The following is an 18,475-nucleotide window of genomic DNA, read 5'->3' on the forward strand; positions in this document are numbered from 1 at the left end:
TCATTTAGCTTATAAGCTTCTTCTGCCATCTGCCGTGTGTTCAGAACCGATTTCTCAATTATAGGAGAAAACTTGCGGCGTTTATTGGTCTTCCTTGTATTTGAGGTAGATGGCCTGGTGCAATCAGTGCCTATACCCATTCTACCACTAGGATGTTCTTCATCGTGATGTTCCACAACATCTTTGTGTTGCTGGGTCAGTTCGGCTAAAAATGATGCAAACATTAGCTCATCACGACACATGTTTGCTAGAGATAAGAACTGGTCGAAGTCCTAATTTTCATCACCATCACCATCAAAGCCATTATTATGCAGAGGGCAGTCATTCATGTATACTTCCTCCTCGAGCTGGCAGTCTTCAAAGTTTGTGTTCAACTCCTCAACTCGAGCATGTGAATGTGCTTCATCCAAGTTTTCCTCACAGTGACCTTCCTCCTCGAGTTGGCAATCTGCCAACCTTGTGTTGAACTCCTCAATCCGAGCATGTGCGTGTGCTTCATCTAAGTTTTCCTCAAAATGAATTGCTTGTCCCACAAAGTATTCCTCAAAATGAGTGTTTGCTTCGACCAAATTTGCCATAAACTGACCTTCTGCTTCGGAGGCCAAGTTTTCGACATATTGAGGTTGTAGTTCTTCCAAGTGGTCCATATTTGGCATGTAAACATCTTCATATTCTGCAGGTTGTACCTCTACCCTGTGCTTTCTCAACTTGTGCAGCTTCTGTTTTCTCAACAACTGAGTGTGAGGGTTCATTAGTCTCAACAACGGGACGTGCTGGTGCCATCCCTTCAGCTGACTACAAAAGGAAAATTTAGTTAGCAAAGCCAAGCCTAGGTTCAAAAGAAAAATTTAGTATGATAAATATCAATTTCAGTTAACAATTTGGAATATCAAAATCAGTCCAGAAAATCAATTAAATATCAAACTTAGTACTCCTAAACCCCTAACTTAGGTTCAAATATAGAATATCTTCATCATTGAAAAAAGAGTAAAGTCAAATAAATATCACACATATAATTACTCCCTAACAATGAAGCACACACCCTAATAATAATGAAGCACAAAGTGAATGAACCTACAAAATAATGTCGACATTAGTTATCTCAGCAATTACACAAATAAAAAAACAAACAACAAAATATCAAACTCAGTACCTGCTCCACATTTGTATTAAATTCATCAAGCAGATCTTTCACAATGTCTTCTTTCTTAGAATCTGCCTTCATCCATTCATCTCGTGCTTTCGCCAAACTATCTTCAAGGAAGTCTTCAAATTCAATATCACGTTCATACCACCCAATCAATCTTGATTAAACTCCGCCTTCTTTCTCGGCTTTCGCTTTGGTACAACCAATGGTGGCTCTTCTATTTCTTCAATCACAACACCCTTCGATTTAGGACTGAAAATCTCCTTCCATATTTCATCATGGGCCAGCTTTTTTTTCGCTTCTGCTTCAGCCATCGTTATTGCAACCGCGTAAATATGTACGAGCTCCTCTTTCTCGGTAGCCAATGATAGAAATTGGGGCACTTGATCGTCATCAATAAGGGGTTGTAGAGGTCCAACTTCAGGGCCTATGCATGCATCACTATAGGCAGGGTGACAGTAGTAAAACTCACAAATCATCTTCCTATCATATCCTAATTTCACCAGCATACTTACCAATTCCAGCAAATCAAATCGTAAAACACTACATTCATCCACGTAGTTCAGTTTGCCCTCAATATATTCTTCCTTGTAAAATATACCTTCATGGTGAAGAGCCACACTAAACCGATCAGGCCTAGCCTCTGTTCAACATTCAAAGCATTCAAAGTAACTATCACTTTATTTAAACCCTTAACTGAAAAAATAAATTAATACACAAATGCCATACCACCAAGTTAACAATATCTACCATAAGCCCTGGACTAGTCAATTTCGCAATTTAGCTTTGGCGGAGCAAAATAAGTCAGAAAAAAACCATACCATATTCAGACTTCGGGTTGAAGACGGAGATTTTTGTGGAACGGATATCCCATGTCTCTTGTTCTACATCTATCACCACTGGTTTCCGATAGCCCGTGCCTGTGTCGTCATTCTGGTTTCTCGAAGATGATGCTGGTGCTCTTTTTTTGGAGGCATTATGCATTACCCTATCTAAGACGAAAATGGAGGTTGTTGGAGGAAGAGGGAGAGTGCCTTGACTGACTTGCGAGGCGAGTGGCCGCTGGTTTCAGGAGGAAGAGGGGGAGTAGGAGGAAGAAAGGGAGCGGGAATGGAGGGATGAGAGGTGAATTTCAGAGAGAAAGAGAGACGAGAGGTTAGGTGAGAAGTCAAAAGGGGTTTTGTTAGTCAAAAGGCGTACAAAAGACATAGTCTTGAAATATAAATATTATTCTTAATTTTATTCTCTTACTTTATTATCTCAATTAAATTATAAAATAATTTTACATAAAATCTTGTGCTAAATAAAAAATCTTTCACTTAATAATGAAATAAATATAATACTTATTATATAAAAGTAGAACTCATGTTCCAACAATTTTAATCTATTTTCCTTTACCTTTCAACTCATATGGAATTAAAGTTATTACTCTTTCTGTCCTCCTCTATGTGATATTTTAATTTTTTGAACGAGTCATTCTAAATGACACATCTCTTAATATTCTATCTCTACTCAGCTCATAAAACAAAACTGCATAAAAACTTGGGATGGAGAAATATTCTATTTATTGTGAGTGGGATGAAATATTTGATTTATCTTTTTTTTGTATTTACAATTTAGCGTATATTCACTTCACGAAAAAAAAAACTTACACTAATTTATTTTAGAATATTGATGTATTAAGTTATAATAAAATTTGGTCAACATATATATAAATATACTTGAGTGATAAATCTATATGTATGATAATTAAATTTCAAATTAATTCACTCTTTTTGTCCATGAAATAATACATTTGTCATTTTAGCTTGTTCACAAAATAATGTAATATGAGTGTTTTATTATTATCTTTTTTCTTATATGAATTTCACCTTTCACTAACTTGTAATATTCATATTAATAGATTTATTTTTTATTAAATTGTATTCACTTTTATTTACAATTTTTTAAAACTCATAATTAAATGAAGGAGGAAGTAGTTAAAAAGTCGGTCAAAGTCAACGGTAAATGAGAGGTGAGGGTTGTTGGAAAGAGATTTTATCCAGTGTGTCTCGATAACTCTGAACTGCTAGGCCGCAATAAATCCAAACCCCAAATCATCAAATACCACGTGCTCAAATACCCTTATCTCTTTCGCCTAATTACACAGTCTTTGGCCGGGCGGGGGCCCTTCTATCAATGGTTATCTCTATTTATTTTACTAACATTAATTGGTAGTATATAGTTTTATTTAATGACAATGAGGTGGGGTATGAAATAATGTTATAATACAATAATATCAAATAGAAAATTGTTTTTTTTTTTGATAGCACAAAGCCAAAAAATAGGCTTCACAGGATTCGAATTTAAGTCTTTCTATAATAAATGAGTGTGCTACCACTAAACTAGTCACAGTTTTGGCCTTAGAAGGTCCAGCCGTAACCCCTTGTATTTAATTGGATCAATTATACCAAGCAATAACATGCCATTTGCAAGTGTTAAAATAAATCATTTAAGTGTTGATATTAAAAAAATACTACTCGACTACTACTTAGTCGGCAAAGTGATGACATAATTTATAGTAGTATTCAAATTTGTTGAAGAAATAGCAGTAGTGCTTAGTACTCCATCACATACATATATAGTGAGAAATGAATGAAAAGGCTTTCCCTTTTGTTCTTGTTCTTTTTATTTTCTAATCTCTTTGTGAGAGGAGATGAGTTAGACAAGTTAATGAGATGATAAAATATTGGATAATATAATGCTTTATCCATAAATATTTAATTAATAAGCTAGTAGCTTCGACAAACTCATATTACTGCGTGTGGGGTTGCGCTCTAGACAATTGATCTACACCTTTTGAATTTTTTTGATATATGCTAATGGATATTCCTTCGCCGGCGAGGCCTACCCAATAAATTTTGCCAAGTGTACAACTTTTCGATAACCAAAGCCATAATGTCTTATGTATAAATCTTTTGACTTTTGTATCCCACCTTATAGATAATATAAATCTTAGTTATTCAACTTATTACTATAGATTAAATTATTATAATTTGAATTTCTTATCATAAATTAATTGATAATTATCATTCTTTCACCATTATTTAGTTTTTACTTTTAGCATATAATTTAATAGGGATGTAATCAAATGCAAACTCTAAATAATGTACAAACTTCAAATTATGACCTGGACCATTAAAAAATGTCAATAGATGATAAAATAATAGTAGTAGCAAAAAAAAATGTCAACCAGTGTCAACTGTTGATGCTATGTTGAAAATGTGTTCGACACTTTTTTTGCTATTATTTTGTCATTTGTTGACATTTTTTAACGGTCCAAATCATAATTTGAAGTTTATACAATATTTAGAATTTGTATTTTATCACTATCCTAATTTAATATAGGTGAATGTGATCAAATATAGTATTGATACCTTACATTATAATGGGCATTACAAATACCTTTTCAAATACTCATTAATAGCAAGCTAGTTCAAAACAACCACCTCAAAATTTTATTCAGAATTAATTTTTGATAGGGGTAATTACATGTTTTATACAAAATGTTTCACATTTATTTCAATTTAGTACAAAAAGTATTAATTTTACATATTTCGTACATAAAGTTTACCTAGTGTTTCAAAACTATACATCCGTCAATTTCCTACTAACACCGTTAATTCCAATTACATCATACATACAAAAAGTTTCACCAGTGTTTCGCATTCGTACAAAAAGTTTAAAATTATACATTAATTATTTCAAATAATATTACTTTTATTACTCAAAAAATGAAAAATACATAGAAAAAACAAATCACCACTGTTTTCCATCAAATTAGCGAATTGCATTTTATTGTTCGAAGCTTTCTAACGTAACAATGGAGAATAAAACCAAAAGAATATTGACTCTTTTTCATAAAAGTTAAATACTTATTGATTGTTCGAAGCTCAAATTAACCATTTTGTGAAGATGAAATATGGACTTATTTTATATATGTTCTATAAAGAATACAATAAAAAAAGTAGAATATTGAGAGACAAACTTTTTTAAACCACGAGCAATTGCTAGAAGAAATGATATTGACTGTTATTTTTTGGAGTGATTAATTGTATTAAATCTCTAATTATTATTCCCATTATGTTGATAAGTTGGACAGATTACAAAACTAACTAACCATGTTTAAAATATTTAACGAAATGTTAATTGAAAACACTAATGATATGATTCATATAAAATTAAAACATTTTGTACTAATTTGAAATATTTGTGAAACATTTTGTATGTATGATGTAAGTAGAATTAACGGTGTTAGTCGGACTTGACATAATGCATTATTTTAAAACACTAGGTAAATTTTTTATATGAAATACGTAAACTTAATACGTTTTGTACTAAATTGAAACAAATGTGAAACATTTTGTATAAAACACGTAATTATCTCAATTTTAATATATCATATAGTTTAAACTTTTAAAAAAAGGAGACACAAACTGGGCTCAAGAGCCCATCTATCATAATCGAATTCATTCAAATAATCTACATAAGCCCTTTCTCTTTGCATGCTTTAATTGCGTCGTCAAACATTTCATCCAATCCATTCTCATACTTGAATCCCGTTGCCTCCAGTTTCTTCGTCGACAGCCCCGACGATTTCACCGCCGTCACATCCTTCCACAAACTGCACCCCAAAAAAACACAAATTAATGCATAAATCATAATCAATTTATATAGTAAGTATTATTTTGAAAAAAAGTAGGAGTAATTGAATTTACTCAGGAGAAGGCATCTGATAATGTGGATATTTAGCAGCAAGGAAATGAGAAAGCTCTTGAATAGTGAACTGAGCCGCAGCAACAATGTATCGCCCCTTCGCTGCCGGATACTCCAGCAGATGGATATGCGCCCGAGCAACGTCGTCCACGTGGACTAAACTCGCTTCTTTCAGGTGCTGGTAGTGTCCCTTATCACCTACATTATCAATTCCAATTCGAATTAAGGTTTGCTTGTTGCTCAACTAAAATATACAATTTTGAAATAATGTACCATTAATCAAGGCCATGGAGATGTGAACAGTATCCGGCAAATTAGGGCAAATGAAAGGGCCGGTGATCCACGTCGGCAACACGGAGACGAGGTCCAAATCCAGCTCCGCCGCCAGATCGACGGCGGCTCTCTCCGCCACCGTCTTCGTCACGACGTAGGCCCCTCCGAAGGTGTTCAGGCTGCGGATGAGCTCCACGTCGGTCCACGAGTTTTCGTCCTCGGGGACGGCGGCGGCGCTGAAGAGGGCGGCGGAGATGCTGGAGGTGTAGACGACGCGGCGGACCGATTTGGAGTCGGCGCAGGCGCGTAGGATGGTGCGTAGGGCCGTGGTGACGCGCTTGAGCTTCACCTCTTCGGTGTCTTTCTCGGCGAAGTCGAGCGGGTGGGCCATGTGGAAGACGCCGTCGCATCCTTTGATGGCGGCCGCGAAGGTGTCCGGCTCGTCCAAGTCGGCGCTGAAGATCTGCAGCCGCTCGGCCGCGCCGGGGAGATTCGTGAGGTAGCTAATGTCCCTCTTTTGGTCTATTAATAAAAAAAAAGTTCAAAATCGAGGATTTTTTTCTCGAAGTAGACGAATATAGAGAAATGGTAACACTGTGTGTTAATAAGAGACGCATATTAACGTGTACTTGAAATACATAAGCGTCTGATTATGCAAGTTGTGAGAGACGCATATTAAAAACGCAAACTAGAATCCTTGGTCTGACGCACATGACTTGGTCCATATGGCGGATGCAGAAATCATCACTGATACGGGCTATTTTATAAAAAAAAATATACAAACTATAATCATGTAATATAGCTCATTAACAGAGGATTTTATATAAGAATTTACATGAAATTGATATAAATTAAAAAGACTATAAAAGAAAATTATAAAAAAAAAACAAAGTTTATTAGGGGCTTAAGCATCTAGACATTCATATGTGTATCCGCCACTGCTTGATCATGTTTCTAACCACTTGCATGATCTCACTTTATGTTCTTTATTGACACGTTATTATAGAAGCGAGGAAAAAATAGGAACCTGGATGGAGCCTGACAGTGGCGTTAACGGAGTAGCCGTCTTCGAGTAGCCTCTTGATCGTCCATGATCCAAGAAAACCTGTTCCACCAGTCACACACACTCTTTTTTTGGTTACATTCGCCATCTTATCTCTCTCATTCAAACGGAGCAATGGATGTATGTCTGCTTAAATAATGGTAAGGTGAAGAATTTGTGTCTTTTACTCTTGGACGTAAGCTCTAGTCGGCAGAAGATTCATGTCTTTAATTTTTCCCATTTTCTTGATTAGTCAAATGATAATGATCTAATGCAAATTATTCAACCGTAATTGAAATCTCTGTATTTGGCATTAATTAAATCGTTATTATAGCTGCAACTTGATGCATAAAACTGCCAAATTACAAGTAGACAATGTCCATGAATATAATTAATACGAGCATTCACGAACCCACCAATACCAAAAATAGGTCAGGACAGGCTATTTCGATGTTGATACACGAATAAATTCTAGGATGGTTTTTTTATATATATAAATACACTAACTTTTAGTAATATTGTTTTGATTTTTTTCTAAACTTTATTTTTGACATATAATACACAATTTTCCAACTTTTCTAAATTTTACTTTAGTAATAAAATCAAAACTATTGTGGTAATCAAAGCTGCCTAATAAGGATTGAGGTTGGGTGTAACAAGACTTTTGGACATTATTAATAATAGTATTAATTAACTTAACTACAGATAATTTTAAAATGAGTAATTGTTGTGATATAAACTACCCTTTTATGTATAAAACTGCCAAATTACATGTAGACAATGTCCATGAATATAATTAATACGAGCATTTATATTTTAGTTCACGAACCCACCAATCCCAAAAACAGATCAAGACAGGCTATTTCGATGTTGATACATGAATAAATTTTAGGATGATTTTTTTTAAATACACTAACTTTTAGTAATATTGTTTTGATTTTTTCCTAAACTTTATTTTCTAAATTTTACTTTAGTAATAAAATCAAAACTATTGTGGTAATCAAAGCCGTCTAATAAGGATTGAGGTTGGGTGTAACAAGACTTTTGGACATTATTAATAATAGTATTAATTAACTTAACTACAGATAATTTTAAAATGAGTAATTGTTGTGATATAAACTACCCTTTTATGTATAAAACTGCCAAATTACATGTAGACAATGTCCATGAATGTAATTAATACGAGCATTTATATTTTAGTTCACGAACCCACCAATCCCAAAAACAGATCAAGACAGGCTATTTCGATGTTGATACATGAATAAATTTTAGGATGATTTTTTTTAAATACACTAACTTTTAGTAATATTGTTTTGATTTTTTCCTAAACTTTATTTTCTAAATTTTACTTTAGTAATAAAATCAAAACTATTGTGGTAATCAAAGCCGTCTAATAAGGATTGAGGTTGGGTGTAACAAGACTTTTGGACATTATTAATAATAGTATTAATTAACTTAACTACAGATAATTTTAAAATGAGTAATTGTTGTGATATAAACTACCCTTTTATGTATAAAACTGCCAAATTACATGTAGACAATGTCCATGAATGTAATTAATACGAGCATTTATATTTTAGTTCACGAACCCACCAATCCCAAAAACAGATCAAGACAGGCTATTTCGATGTTGATACATGAATAAATTTTAGGATGATTTTTTTTAAATACACTAACTTTTAGTAATATTGTTTTGATTTTTTCCTAAACTTTATTTTCTAAATTTTACTTTAGTAATAAAATCAAAACTATTGTGGTAATCAAAGCCGTCTAATAAGGATTGAGGTTGGGTGTAACAAGACTTTTGGACATTATTAATAATAGTATTAATTAACTTAACTACAGATAATTTTAAAATAAGTAATTGTTGTGATATAAACTACCCTTTTATGTATAAAACTGCCAAATTACATGTAGACAATGTCCATGAATATAATTAATACGAGCATTTATATTTTAGTTCACGAACCCACCAATCCCAAAAACAGATCAAGACAGGCTATTTCGATGTTGATACATGAATAAATTTTAGGATGATTTTTTTTAAATACACTAACTTTTAGTAATATTGTTTTGATTTTTTCCTAAACTTTATTTTCTAAATTTTACTTTAGTAATAAAATCAAAACTATTGTGGTAATCAAAGCGAGGTTGGGTGATCAATTACTAACAATGAATCAACAATTTCAGTCTATTTGTTCTTCCTACTTTTTGCATTTGTCAAATTAAGACAAATTTGTCGAATAAGGAAGAGGAGACGTTTAAATCCTTCCTTCTTCAGTACCGTGAATTTGCCAAATAAGGAAGAGGAGACGTTTAAATCTGTGATTCATATGAAAATACTAGTAAGTGATAGGAGTAAAATATTTATAGATAGAGAACGTTAGTGTATATCAATAAAGAATGATCGATATCGATTACATGGGTTTTTGAAAGCAAATTGAAATGTAGGAGTACACGTCGCGAGTAGTATTTCTTTAAAATAACAATATTAAATTTTGAGATGTGATTGAATTGAATACCTCTTCCTTTTTGTAGGTAATTTCTGGAGTATTTGCTAATACTAATTATAATCTTTTTGATAAATTCACAAAATATGATTAGTTTAAATTTGTACTAGATATTTAATTGCCGGATTTTTTTTTCATCCTTACAATATTACTTCTATGATGACATTTGCTAATATTATGTTGGTATTTGACAGTGGCCATTAATTTATCAATTCTCTAATGTGAAGCTCAACTTTTCTCCTTCAGATTTATAAATTTCCTATGTAACACTAAAATATGAGTATAGAACCAAAGTTTATAGGAATGATAGCAGAGGAGATTCTCAAGATCATTTCATATGTAAGCAGATCAGATGATTCAGATCAATCCCTTTATCACCAGTAATTTTTAGTTCTTGAACAAATCAATCGGAAAGTTAATGCCTAATCCCTCTCTTTTTGTGCTGCATTTGATCATTTCATGAGTTGGTTTGCAATGAACATGTATGTGGCTAAGGAAGAATCTGCATTTCTTTAAACAAATTGTTGTGCAATTGTATATTTTTCTCAAGATCAGATCCAGTTTTATATATTTATCATTACACCTATATATCGAAATGTAACAATTAGGCTACGTTAATGTGCAGAATTGATGGATCACAACGAGACAATAGAAGGAGAATTGCAGCCAACTTCTCCTAGCTGGACGATCGACGTTTCAGATTCAGATGTGAGGTTTATGTCCTAACAAATAAAACTTGTTTTAGCTATAACTATAACCTTAGTTTCAGATATTCTTACGTAATATCCAATATTGACAGGTTAGGACGATTAAGGTCAGCAATGTCTCGCTGCATGTGTCGGAACGCAATATATTTGACTTCTTTACCTCTTCTGGGAGCATAGTATATATTGAGATGCAGAGGTCAGTGTTTCTTGAGCTTGTAACGTTGTCAAATAAACGCGACGTGTGTGGTTGACACGAGTAATGTTACATTCTTCAGGGAAAGTGAAGCAACTCAGGTTGCTTGTATCACCTTCATAGATTCTGAAGGAGCATACAGAGCTGCACTTTTGAATGTGAGCATTACTATTCATTTTATGGATCAGAGAAACTAGTAATGATCAAAATTGAGTATATTCAGATAAATCAAAATTGAGTATATTCAGATAAATCAAAATTTCAGGGATCCAAGTTAGCTGATCACTATGTGTCGATAACTCTAATTAAGAATTATCAACTGCCTCCAGATGCTGCTTCCTTCACATCAGTAAGTTAACTCTACTCGCAAATAAATCAAAAAACAAACTATAAATGACATTCTGGCATCTAGTAACTTGTGCATTTGATGTTTCCTTCCATTGAAGCCGCCCAAGTCGAGTGCTGTGAAGAAGGCTGAGGATGTGGTGAGCACCGTGCTAGCTAGGGGCTTTCTCTTGGGAAAGGATAGCCTCAAAAGGGCGAAGTCATTTGACGGGAAGCACAAATTGACAGTACACGCCTTGGCTACCGTTGCTTCCCTAGACCGAAGATTTGGGCTGAGGAAGACGCTAAGCGTGGGGACAGCTGTAGTAAACGAGATGGTGAGAGAAATGGATGAGCTGTTTCAAGTATCTGATATTACAAAGTCCGCCTATTCAGCTGTTGAGGATACAGCCAGCAGTGCAGGATCTGTCATCAAGGGCAATAGCTATGTCTTGACTGGAGCTTCGTGGGTCACTAATGCATACATAGCCATCACAAAGGCGGTCGAGGATGTAGGGGCGATGACAATGCAGAAGGCAGAGAGGGTCGAGGAGGAGGAGAAGAGGAAGAGCCTAGGAAAAGAGGGGGATGCAATATATTCCCAATTCATCAATGCCAGTCGTTACAACTCGTCACCAGCTCTTCCGGTCAGTTCAGCTGATGTGAGTAGCAAGCATCTTTGATTGGTTTGAGTATTCCAGAAAAAAAACTGAAGATTTCATACCTACCAAAACAATGACAGCGTGTTAAATGTACTGCGATTAAATGTGGTAACTGGTTTATGATCAGTTGAAAAGAATAAGATCACCCTACAGTTTATCAGGGGATCCTTACAGTAGAGTAGGAATTCTATGTGTTGCTTACAAATTCTATTCGAATTTACAATCTTGCTCGTATTGGATGTTTATGACGATCGGTATACATGAACGAATGAAACTACTGCACAAAAGTGATTGGCCTTCACAATTTGATTCATGAATGCTACAGCTACTACAGGTACTTCACCAACCATTCCATACTCTGTCACAGAGTTTAAGGGTGAAAAGTGCTGAATTTCTTAACAAGTAGAATATGAGAAATCTATACATGCAATATGACAAATACCTTAATGCATTCTGGTAAATCTTTATCATCATTTATTGCATGTATCTGTATAGTCGAGGTACGAGAGTACAACCATCAAATTTCGCAACTATCAAAAGTAAAATGCTCAGAGTCAGAAGCAAGACTGTAAATGCCTACCTTCATGGCCAAGTGGGAGAAAGCATCTTGATCAGTTGCAATTGAAGCAATAATAACAAGTGCAGCTGCCACCGTTGATGGCCAGTAGCAGAGCTGCTGGTGTCCCATCAGTGTGAGTACTGCAAGGTATTTGGCTGTCTTCTCCATGTTCTCGTTAGCTTTTGCAGCTTTAAGGTAGAACCTGCGCACATTGAAAGTCGAAACAGCCTGAGCAAACACTCATTTGCATCCTAGAGTAAACTGATACTATAAGGACGAGTAAAAAAGATCTGCATCTAATTATCTAAATCTGAAGGTTATACACTGAAAGCAATTGGAGAAGCCATGTATGTACCAAAGGAAGTTGTACACAGTGGGAAGGAAGCATTTGAAGTTGAGGACTTCCTGTAGAGTCACAGACCTCAACATCCAGTGTACCATTTGAAGGAAGCATGATCTCACTCTTATATTTTTTCTAACTCTTGCAATTTGAGGATGAAATGAAACCAAAATACTAGGAAGTAATCTGCAGAGTCACAGACCTCAACATCCAGTGTACCATTTGCAAGCGTTGCTGAATGACTAGGTCTCCGTAGGCATTATCATTACAGTATCCCTCTGCATAATCATGTACATATGCTTGCCTCCTCTCTCTCTCTCATCCCCATCATCCTGAAGATCTCTTCATCTTCGAGCCCCAATCCCTAATCCACAAAACCACAAACAATTGCCAAATGAAATATCGGAAAAAATAAGATCTAACTTTAAATTTTCAAGTATGCCTCTTGTGTTTACTATGGATCAATTTGCTAGGAAGAGTAATGGTGTATGCGCATGCGCATCATATCATTTTAGAATACGAAGAAACAACTAAAATTATAACAATTCTATGCGAATGTGACAATTAACTCATTTTGGAACTCACATTGATTTCATCCGAATTATGATCATCACATTCCTTCAAGGTAAAGGTCGATCTGCAAAACTGCTGTTTAAATTGCCCGAATAACTCAAAAGTAGGCGAAGAACTCTCATTTCCGTACGATCTCTCGGAAAATTGACTTCCAGAAGTGCAACTCCAGATTGACGGCGACTAGTCGGAACTTGATGGGGTACGTACTAAACAAGCCCAATAGCAGTGACGGCCCATCAGCCCAAAGCCCAAGGAAGAGTATCAGTTCGGCATTACCAAAGAGTTCGGCCCCAGCCTACAGCTCGGTAAAAGCCGACCAATCAAGCTCTACTCTCAGATTGGCAAAAGCTGCTCGGCAATAGCTCAGCAGTTCGGTCTCCAAGGAAGAGTATCAGTTCGGCATTACCAAAGAGTTCGGCCCCAGCCTACAGCTCGGTAAAAGCCGACCAATCAAGCTCTACTCTCAGATTGGCAAAAGCTGCTCGGTAATAGTTCAGCAGTTCGGTCTCAGTATTCGACCGAACTGGGAGATAGTGGTGTCAACTCATACAGGATCTCATGCAGGATAGCGGACCAAACAAAGAGATAGTGGACCCATGCAGGATCTCATGACCTCCACGACATCCACGACCTAATTACTGATGATGTAAGCCACGACCTAGTTAGTGGTGATGTAAGCCACGACCTAGTTAGTGGTGATGCAAGCCACGATCTTAGTTCAATGTATAAATAGAACTTAGATCAGATAGATTAGGGGAGAGCTATCGAGACATCAAATATCATATAGCAAGTCTGTATTTGTAAGCTGGAAAATCAGATCAAGCAATACAATCTTGCCCTCCTTTCTTCCCGTGGACGTAGATTTACCTCAGTAAATCGAACCACGTAATTCCTTGTGTCGTGATCTATATTCATTACCTGCATTTACTACCATCAAAAATTCGCCCAACCATCACTGGCGCCGTCTGTGGGAAACAGAGAACCAAATTTGTGATAAAGCGAATTTTTGACCCTTTTTCCACCCCAAAAAAAAAAAAAAAAAAAAAATGCATACCAGATCACATAACACCCATAATACCGTTCGTGATAACCCTGAGGAAGCTAGTCCAGCCCGCAGGTCTGGAAAACAGCCTCGGGAGAAATCTACTTCCAGTTCTCACGGAGAAGGAACAAGCCGCTCAAAGACTCATCGCCCCGAGTCTTCCCAGCAGCCCGATTTGAACGAGGCTGTCAAGTTGTTTTTGGCCGAGAAGCAGGAAGAGTTCTTAATTTTCCTGCAAAAGGGCCAAAAGCCGGAGACGAAAACGGTGGATTCTCCCTCCTCATCCAGACATGAAAGTCACTACCGCAGTAGTGCCGTGTCTTCCAGGAAGAAGAATCCTCAACCCCGACATGTTCCTGTTCCTCCTTGGTACCGGAATCACAGGAGAACTCCATCTCCTCCATACCGAAGAGATGTCGGGTTCGCCATGTACGGAGCATTGAAGACTCCGTTCTCGGACGATATCACCCGAACTCCCTTGCCACAGAACTACCGAACTCCGTCGATGACTTATGACGGGTTAGTGAATCCTCATGACTTCCTGGGACGCTATCAGTATAACATGGCGAACCAAGGTCTCAATGAGGTCCATATGTGCAAGCTGTTTCCCGAGCTGCTTATCGGGAACGCAAGAAGGTGGTTCGATAGCCTCCCCCAAGGCAGCATTAGATCTTACCGAGATCTAATGGATGCTTTCCACAGGAGGTTCTTTCAGAAAGCGGAAGCCCGAATCACTTCGGCTCAGCTGCTTTCTATACGTCAAGGTCGTGACGAAAAGATCAGCGACTTTATGACGAGATTCCACAAGGAATGCCTACAAGTAGATGATCTCAATGATCTACTTGTCATTTCGGCATTCCAAAATGGAATCCTGCCCGGAGCTCTCTACAGAAAGCTCGTGGAATGCAGTCCGCAAACAGCTCAAGAGATGTGGGACATTGCGGACCAGTTCTCCCGTGCCGATGAGGCAGACCGTCGCAAACGGTCTTTAGACAGCTCATCCCGAGGAGACAGGAGGAAGCCCGATCATAGCGATCAGGGACATCCTCGCCGAACTCCTTTTGGCGATCAGGGACATCCTCGCCGAACTCCTTTTGAAAGGATTCAAAGGACTCCGGTGCAAGACCGATTGGGGCCACGTCTCAATCCCGAGAAGCCGCCCGCTCAGTTCGTACCATTGAACAAGTCGAGAGCGGAAATTTTCGAACTGCATTCCGATATGTTCGAAAAACCAAAGCGGATGACGAAATCGGCCGCGCGTCGACCTCAGGATCAATATTGCTCCTTCCATCAAGACCACGGTCACGATACCGAGGAGTGCCGACATTTGGCTGCAGGTATTGACGCTCTTGTGAAAGCAGGAACGTTAAAAAAATACCAAAGCAAGCAGCCGAAAAAGAACAAAAAGCAGAGAGGTGCAAACTGCGCTCCTCAGGATCTGAAAAAGCAACAGGACCCCGAAGACGATGACGAGCTGCAATATGATGAAGTAATCCTGACTATTGATGCTCTCCCTGCCGGGAAGACTAAATCGTCCCTGAAGTCAGAGCGCAGAGGCTTCAATCGAGAGGAGCCAACGCATAAAAGGCTGAAGCAGGACGAAGTGATTACATTTTCAGATGCAGATCCCGTCCCGGCCATCTCTCCTCATCAAGACGCTATTGTCATCCAAGCCGGAGTGGCAAACAAACTGATCCACAGAGTGTTTGTGGATACCGGAGCGTCAGTCAGCATTCTTTTTAAAGAATGTTTCGATAAACTAGAAGTGGATCCAGCTCGGCTCAGTCCGGCTCCACTTCCTCTGAAAAGTTTCGCCCAGGAGGACACCCGCCCTGAAGGTATTATCAGCCTTCCGATCACGGTGGGAAAAGCGCCTACAAGCTCCAGTACGATGATCGAGTTCTTTGTGGTAAAAGCTCGGTCCCCGTACAACATCATCTTGGGAAGAGACTGGCTCAACGCAGTTCGGGCCGTTTGCTCTACTTATCACCTCACCATCAAGATTCCCACTAAAGGTGGGATAGCGGTCATCCGAGGTGATCAAAAAAGAGCAAAAGAGTGTCTGCAGATTGCGCTTAAAAGGTATGTGCTTTCTTTGTTTTTTACTTGTTCTTTGTGCTTGTTTTATAAAAGTTTAAAATCTTGTTCGTCCTTTTTATTTGTCTATGTGCGTTTTGTCTGTCTATATGCGTGTCGTCTCTTACAAATGTTACTGAGGTATCTTGTTCTTCGAAAGCTGATCCCCTTTTTAGAACATATATAAGCCAACGATTGTGAGTCCAAGCTTCTAAGGAGGATACAAGACCACAATTCAGCTTAAGAAACAAGCAGTCCGTCTGAAACGAACTGCAACAAAGGGAAAGTCCGATCCACGCGATAAAACTCGCCGAATTAGGACAAGGGAAAGTCTGATCCACGCGATAAAACTCGCCGAATTAGGACAAGGGAAAGTCCGATCCCCAAATTAGGACAAGGGAAAGTCCGATCCGAGCGATAAAACTCGCCAAATTAGGACACAAGCTTAGTCCGGTCAAAGAAATTTACTTCATAAGACCAAAGACGAGTCCGGTCAAAGAAGTTTACTTCATAAGACCAAAGACGAGTCCGGTCAAAGAAGTTTATTTCATAAGACCGAGGACCAAGTCCGGTCAAAGAAGTTTACTTCATAAGACCAAAGACGAGTCCGGTCAAAGAAGCTTACTTCATAAGACCGAGGACGAGTCCGGTCAAAGAAGTTTACTTCATAAGACCGAGGACGAGCACGATGAAATTTTTTCGCTGAGCTGTAAATACGCAGTGATAGAAGCGAAATGAAAATTTCATTTATTAAATCTTGTTCGGCATATAATTCTGCTGCCCTACAAGAAGGCGTTACGCCATTACAAAGGACTATTCTACTGTCCCTGGTTGCTAAAGTTGAGCCATCTATTCACAAAATCCTCGTGAAGCCGAGTTCGGTCATTCCGGGCAGCTGAAGAATAAGCAGGTCGACGAGATGCTCTAATCGACCTACCGCCTCTTCCCTGAGCCCGGGAAGCTCTAGCACCTCGGCGGCGAAGAGTCTCTTCACGAATCATTTGTTGATCTTGCTCACTCATAATCACAGCTCCTCTACGAACTTCAGTCCGTCCTCGTCTTGACGTTTCCGGTTGCTCCTGAGTCCGTTCTCGTCTTGACGTTTCCGGTTGCTCCTGAGTTCGTTGCTGACTTGGAGTAGGGTTTTGAGCAAGTGAATCAGAGGTTTGAGCTGGAGTGCGAGCATCTGTTGGCGGGAAATGCCTAAGGAATCTCTCGATTGAGGGACACCGGGAAAGAATGATGTCGTACCGAGAAGCCCAGCGCCGCAATGATTTCACGACTTGTTGGCAAGCCGAGCTCTCCAGCGCATTGTTCCTCCGGAGTACATGATATTCATCCCACAATTCGTCAACTCGTTCCTGAACTTCAGAGATGGTCATTCCCCCGCGCCTGCAGATGAAATCCTCATACGCAGTCCTCTCAGCGACGGCAGTGTTCAGCTCGGCCTCCAGATCTTTCTTTTCGGACTCTAAGTCCTTATTGTCGGCCTCCAGCTTTACTAAACAAGCCAAGAGTTCGTCATTCTTCATCTGGTCAGCCATGGCTTTTTTCTCAGCTTCGTCTAAAGCGGAAGAGTACAGCCGCTTCCAGTGAAGTACCTCCAGCTCCTTAAGAGTTAAGAATACAAAGCAGCTATGTCAGTTCGGCATTTCAGTTTACTGAGCAGGTAGTAAACCACAACAGGAGTAAAAGAGAGTACGAAAAGCTATACGAAGACACAAGTGCAGAAAGAAGAATTTTTTCATTCATAAGAAAAAAATTTTTTTTTACACAAGGAGGGCTTCAAGGCCATTTTACAAGAAGGAAGAAACTAAACTAAGAGAAGAGAGACGAAATCATACTCCGCCAGCTTCGTCTCCGGCTCCTCGGTGAGGTTCAGCTTCCTTCTCCTTGTCTGCCTCAGCTTCAGCCTCGGCCTCCCTGCTCCCCCCAGTCTGCTCGGTGCCCCCATCACCGATCAGCAGCACCTCTTGCTCGGCCTGCCTGTCTCTGGTCTGCTGATCAAGCTGCTCGGTCTCACCATCTCCGTGGAAAATTGGAGCGGGTGAAACTGGCCCTAAGGAGGCAAAGATAGCCTCCATATTCTCGTCCCGATCAGCTCGGCAACTACGAACTCGGTCAGCAGAAAGCAGGACCGAGGACGAAGCAAGCTCCTCAAGGAGCGGCAGACTCTGGAGACGAGCTGCTATCTCTCGGCCGTACAACGGCAGGACGACTTCGGGCCCCTGCTCGGCATTATCGGTCATCAGTTTCAGCAGATCCCCGACAA

The 18,475-nt window shown here is 38.5% G+C and overlaps 3 protein-coding genes across 8 annotated transcripts; 1 reads left to right on the forward strand and 2 right to left on the reverse strand.

Moving 5' to 3' along the window:
• Positions 1 to 5,566: 5,566 nt before the first annotated feature.
• Positions 5,567 to 7,357, reverse strand: LOC121754033 (vestitone reductase-like). Its single transcript, XM_042149357.1, has 4 exons — positions 7,203 to 7,357; positions 6,176 to 6,697; positions 5,905 to 6,100; positions 5,567 to 5,810 (listed from the first exon to the last, which is right to left on the reverse strand). The coding sequence occupies exons 1-4, from the start codon at positions 7,324 to 7,326 to the stop codon at positions 5,669 to 5,671; spliced, it is 984 nt and encodes a 327-aa protein (XP_042005291.1). The 5' UTR covers positions 7,327 to 7,357; the 3' UTR covers positions 5,567 to 5,668.
• LOC121754034 (binding partner of ACD11 1-like) lies at positions 7,357 to 11,854 on the forward strand. 5 transcript variants are annotated; one of them, XM_042149359.1, is made up of 6 exons: positions 7,357 to 7,378; positions 10,353 to 10,435; positions 10,527 to 10,630; positions 10,710 to 10,785; positions 10,893 to 10,976; positions 11,074 to 11,854. In XM_042149359.1, exons 1-6 carry the CDS (start codon positions 7,357 to 7,359, stop codon positions 11,632 to 11,634), a joined length of 930 nt encoding a protein of 309 aa, XP_042005293.1. In that variant the 3' UTR covers positions 11,635 to 11,854. The 5 variants fall into 5 exon arrangements, with proteins under 5 accessions (XP_042005293.1, XP_042005294.1, XP_042005296.1 ...); XM_042149360.1 differs by lacking the exon at positions 7,357 to 7,378 and adding an exon at positions 10,031 to 10,141; XM_042149362.1 differs by lacking the exon at positions 7,357 to 7,378 and adding an exon at positions 10,050 to 10,066.
• On the reverse strand, positions 11,540 to 12,652 carry LOC121754036 (cyclin-SDS-like). Of its 2 annotated transcripts, XM_042149363.1 has the most exons (4): positions 12,528 to 12,652; positions 12,194 to 12,374; positions 12,056 to 12,109; positions 11,540 to 11,675 (listed from the first exon to the last, which is right to left on the reverse strand). In XM_042149363.1, the coding sequence occupies exons 1-4, from the start codon at positions 12,611 to 12,613 to the stop codon at positions 11,670 to 11,672; spliced, it is 327 nt and encodes a 108-aa protein (XP_042005297.1). In that variant the 5' UTR covers positions 12,614 to 12,652; the 3' UTR covers positions 11,540 to 11,669. The 2 variants fall into 2 exon arrangements, with proteins under 2 accessions (XP_042005297.1, XP_042005298.1); XM_042149364.1 differs by lacking the exon at positions 12,056 to 12,109 and having other exon boundaries at positions 11,542 to 11,675.
• Positions 12,653 to 18,475: the final 5,823 nt, after the last annotated feature.

This window comes from Salvia splendens, chromosome 11 (genome assembly GCF_004379255.2).
Source record: "Salvia splendens isolate huo1 chromosome 11, SspV2, whole genome shotgun sequence".
Taxonomy (NCBI): Eukaryota; Viridiplantae; Streptophyta; class Magnoliopsida; order Lamiales; family Lamiaceae; genus Salvia; species Salvia splendens.

Coding starts and splice junctions, on each gene's coding strand:
- LOC121754033 (XM_042149357.1), bottom strand. CDS start 7,326: ATGGCGAATGTAACCAAAAAAAGAGTGTGTGTGACTGGTGGAACAGGT. Junction 6,698..7,202: donor CACTGTCAGGCTCCATCCAG/GTTCCTATTTTT, acceptor TTTTATTAATAG/ACCAAAAGAGGGACATTAGC. Junction 5,811..5,904: donor TATCAGATGCCTTCTCCTGA/GTAAATTCAATT, acceptor TTTGGGGTGCAG/TTTGTGGAAGGATGTGACGG.
- LOC121754034 (XM_042149358.1), top strand. CDS start 10,080: ATGATTCAGATCAATCCCTTTATCACCA. Junction 10,631..10,709: donor GTATATATTGAGATGCAGAG/GTCAGTGTTTCT, acceptor TACATTCTTCAG/GGAAAGTGAAGCAACTCAGG. Junction 10,977..11,073: donor ATGCTGCTTCCTTCACATCA/GTAAGTTAACTC, acceptor CTTCCATTGAAG/CCGCCCAAGTCGAGTGCTGT.
- LOC121754036 (XM_042149363.1), bottom strand. CDS start 12,613: ATGGTACACTGGATGTTGAGGTCTGTGACTCTACAGGAAGTCCTCAAC. Junction 12,375..12,527: donor ACTGTGTACAACTTCCTTTG/GTACATACATGG, acceptor CAATGTGCGCAG/GTTCTACCTTAAAGCTGCAA. Junction 12,110..12,193: donor TCTCCCACTTGGCCATGAAG/GTAGGCATTTAC, acceptor TCTCGTACCTCG/ACTATACAGATACATGCAAT.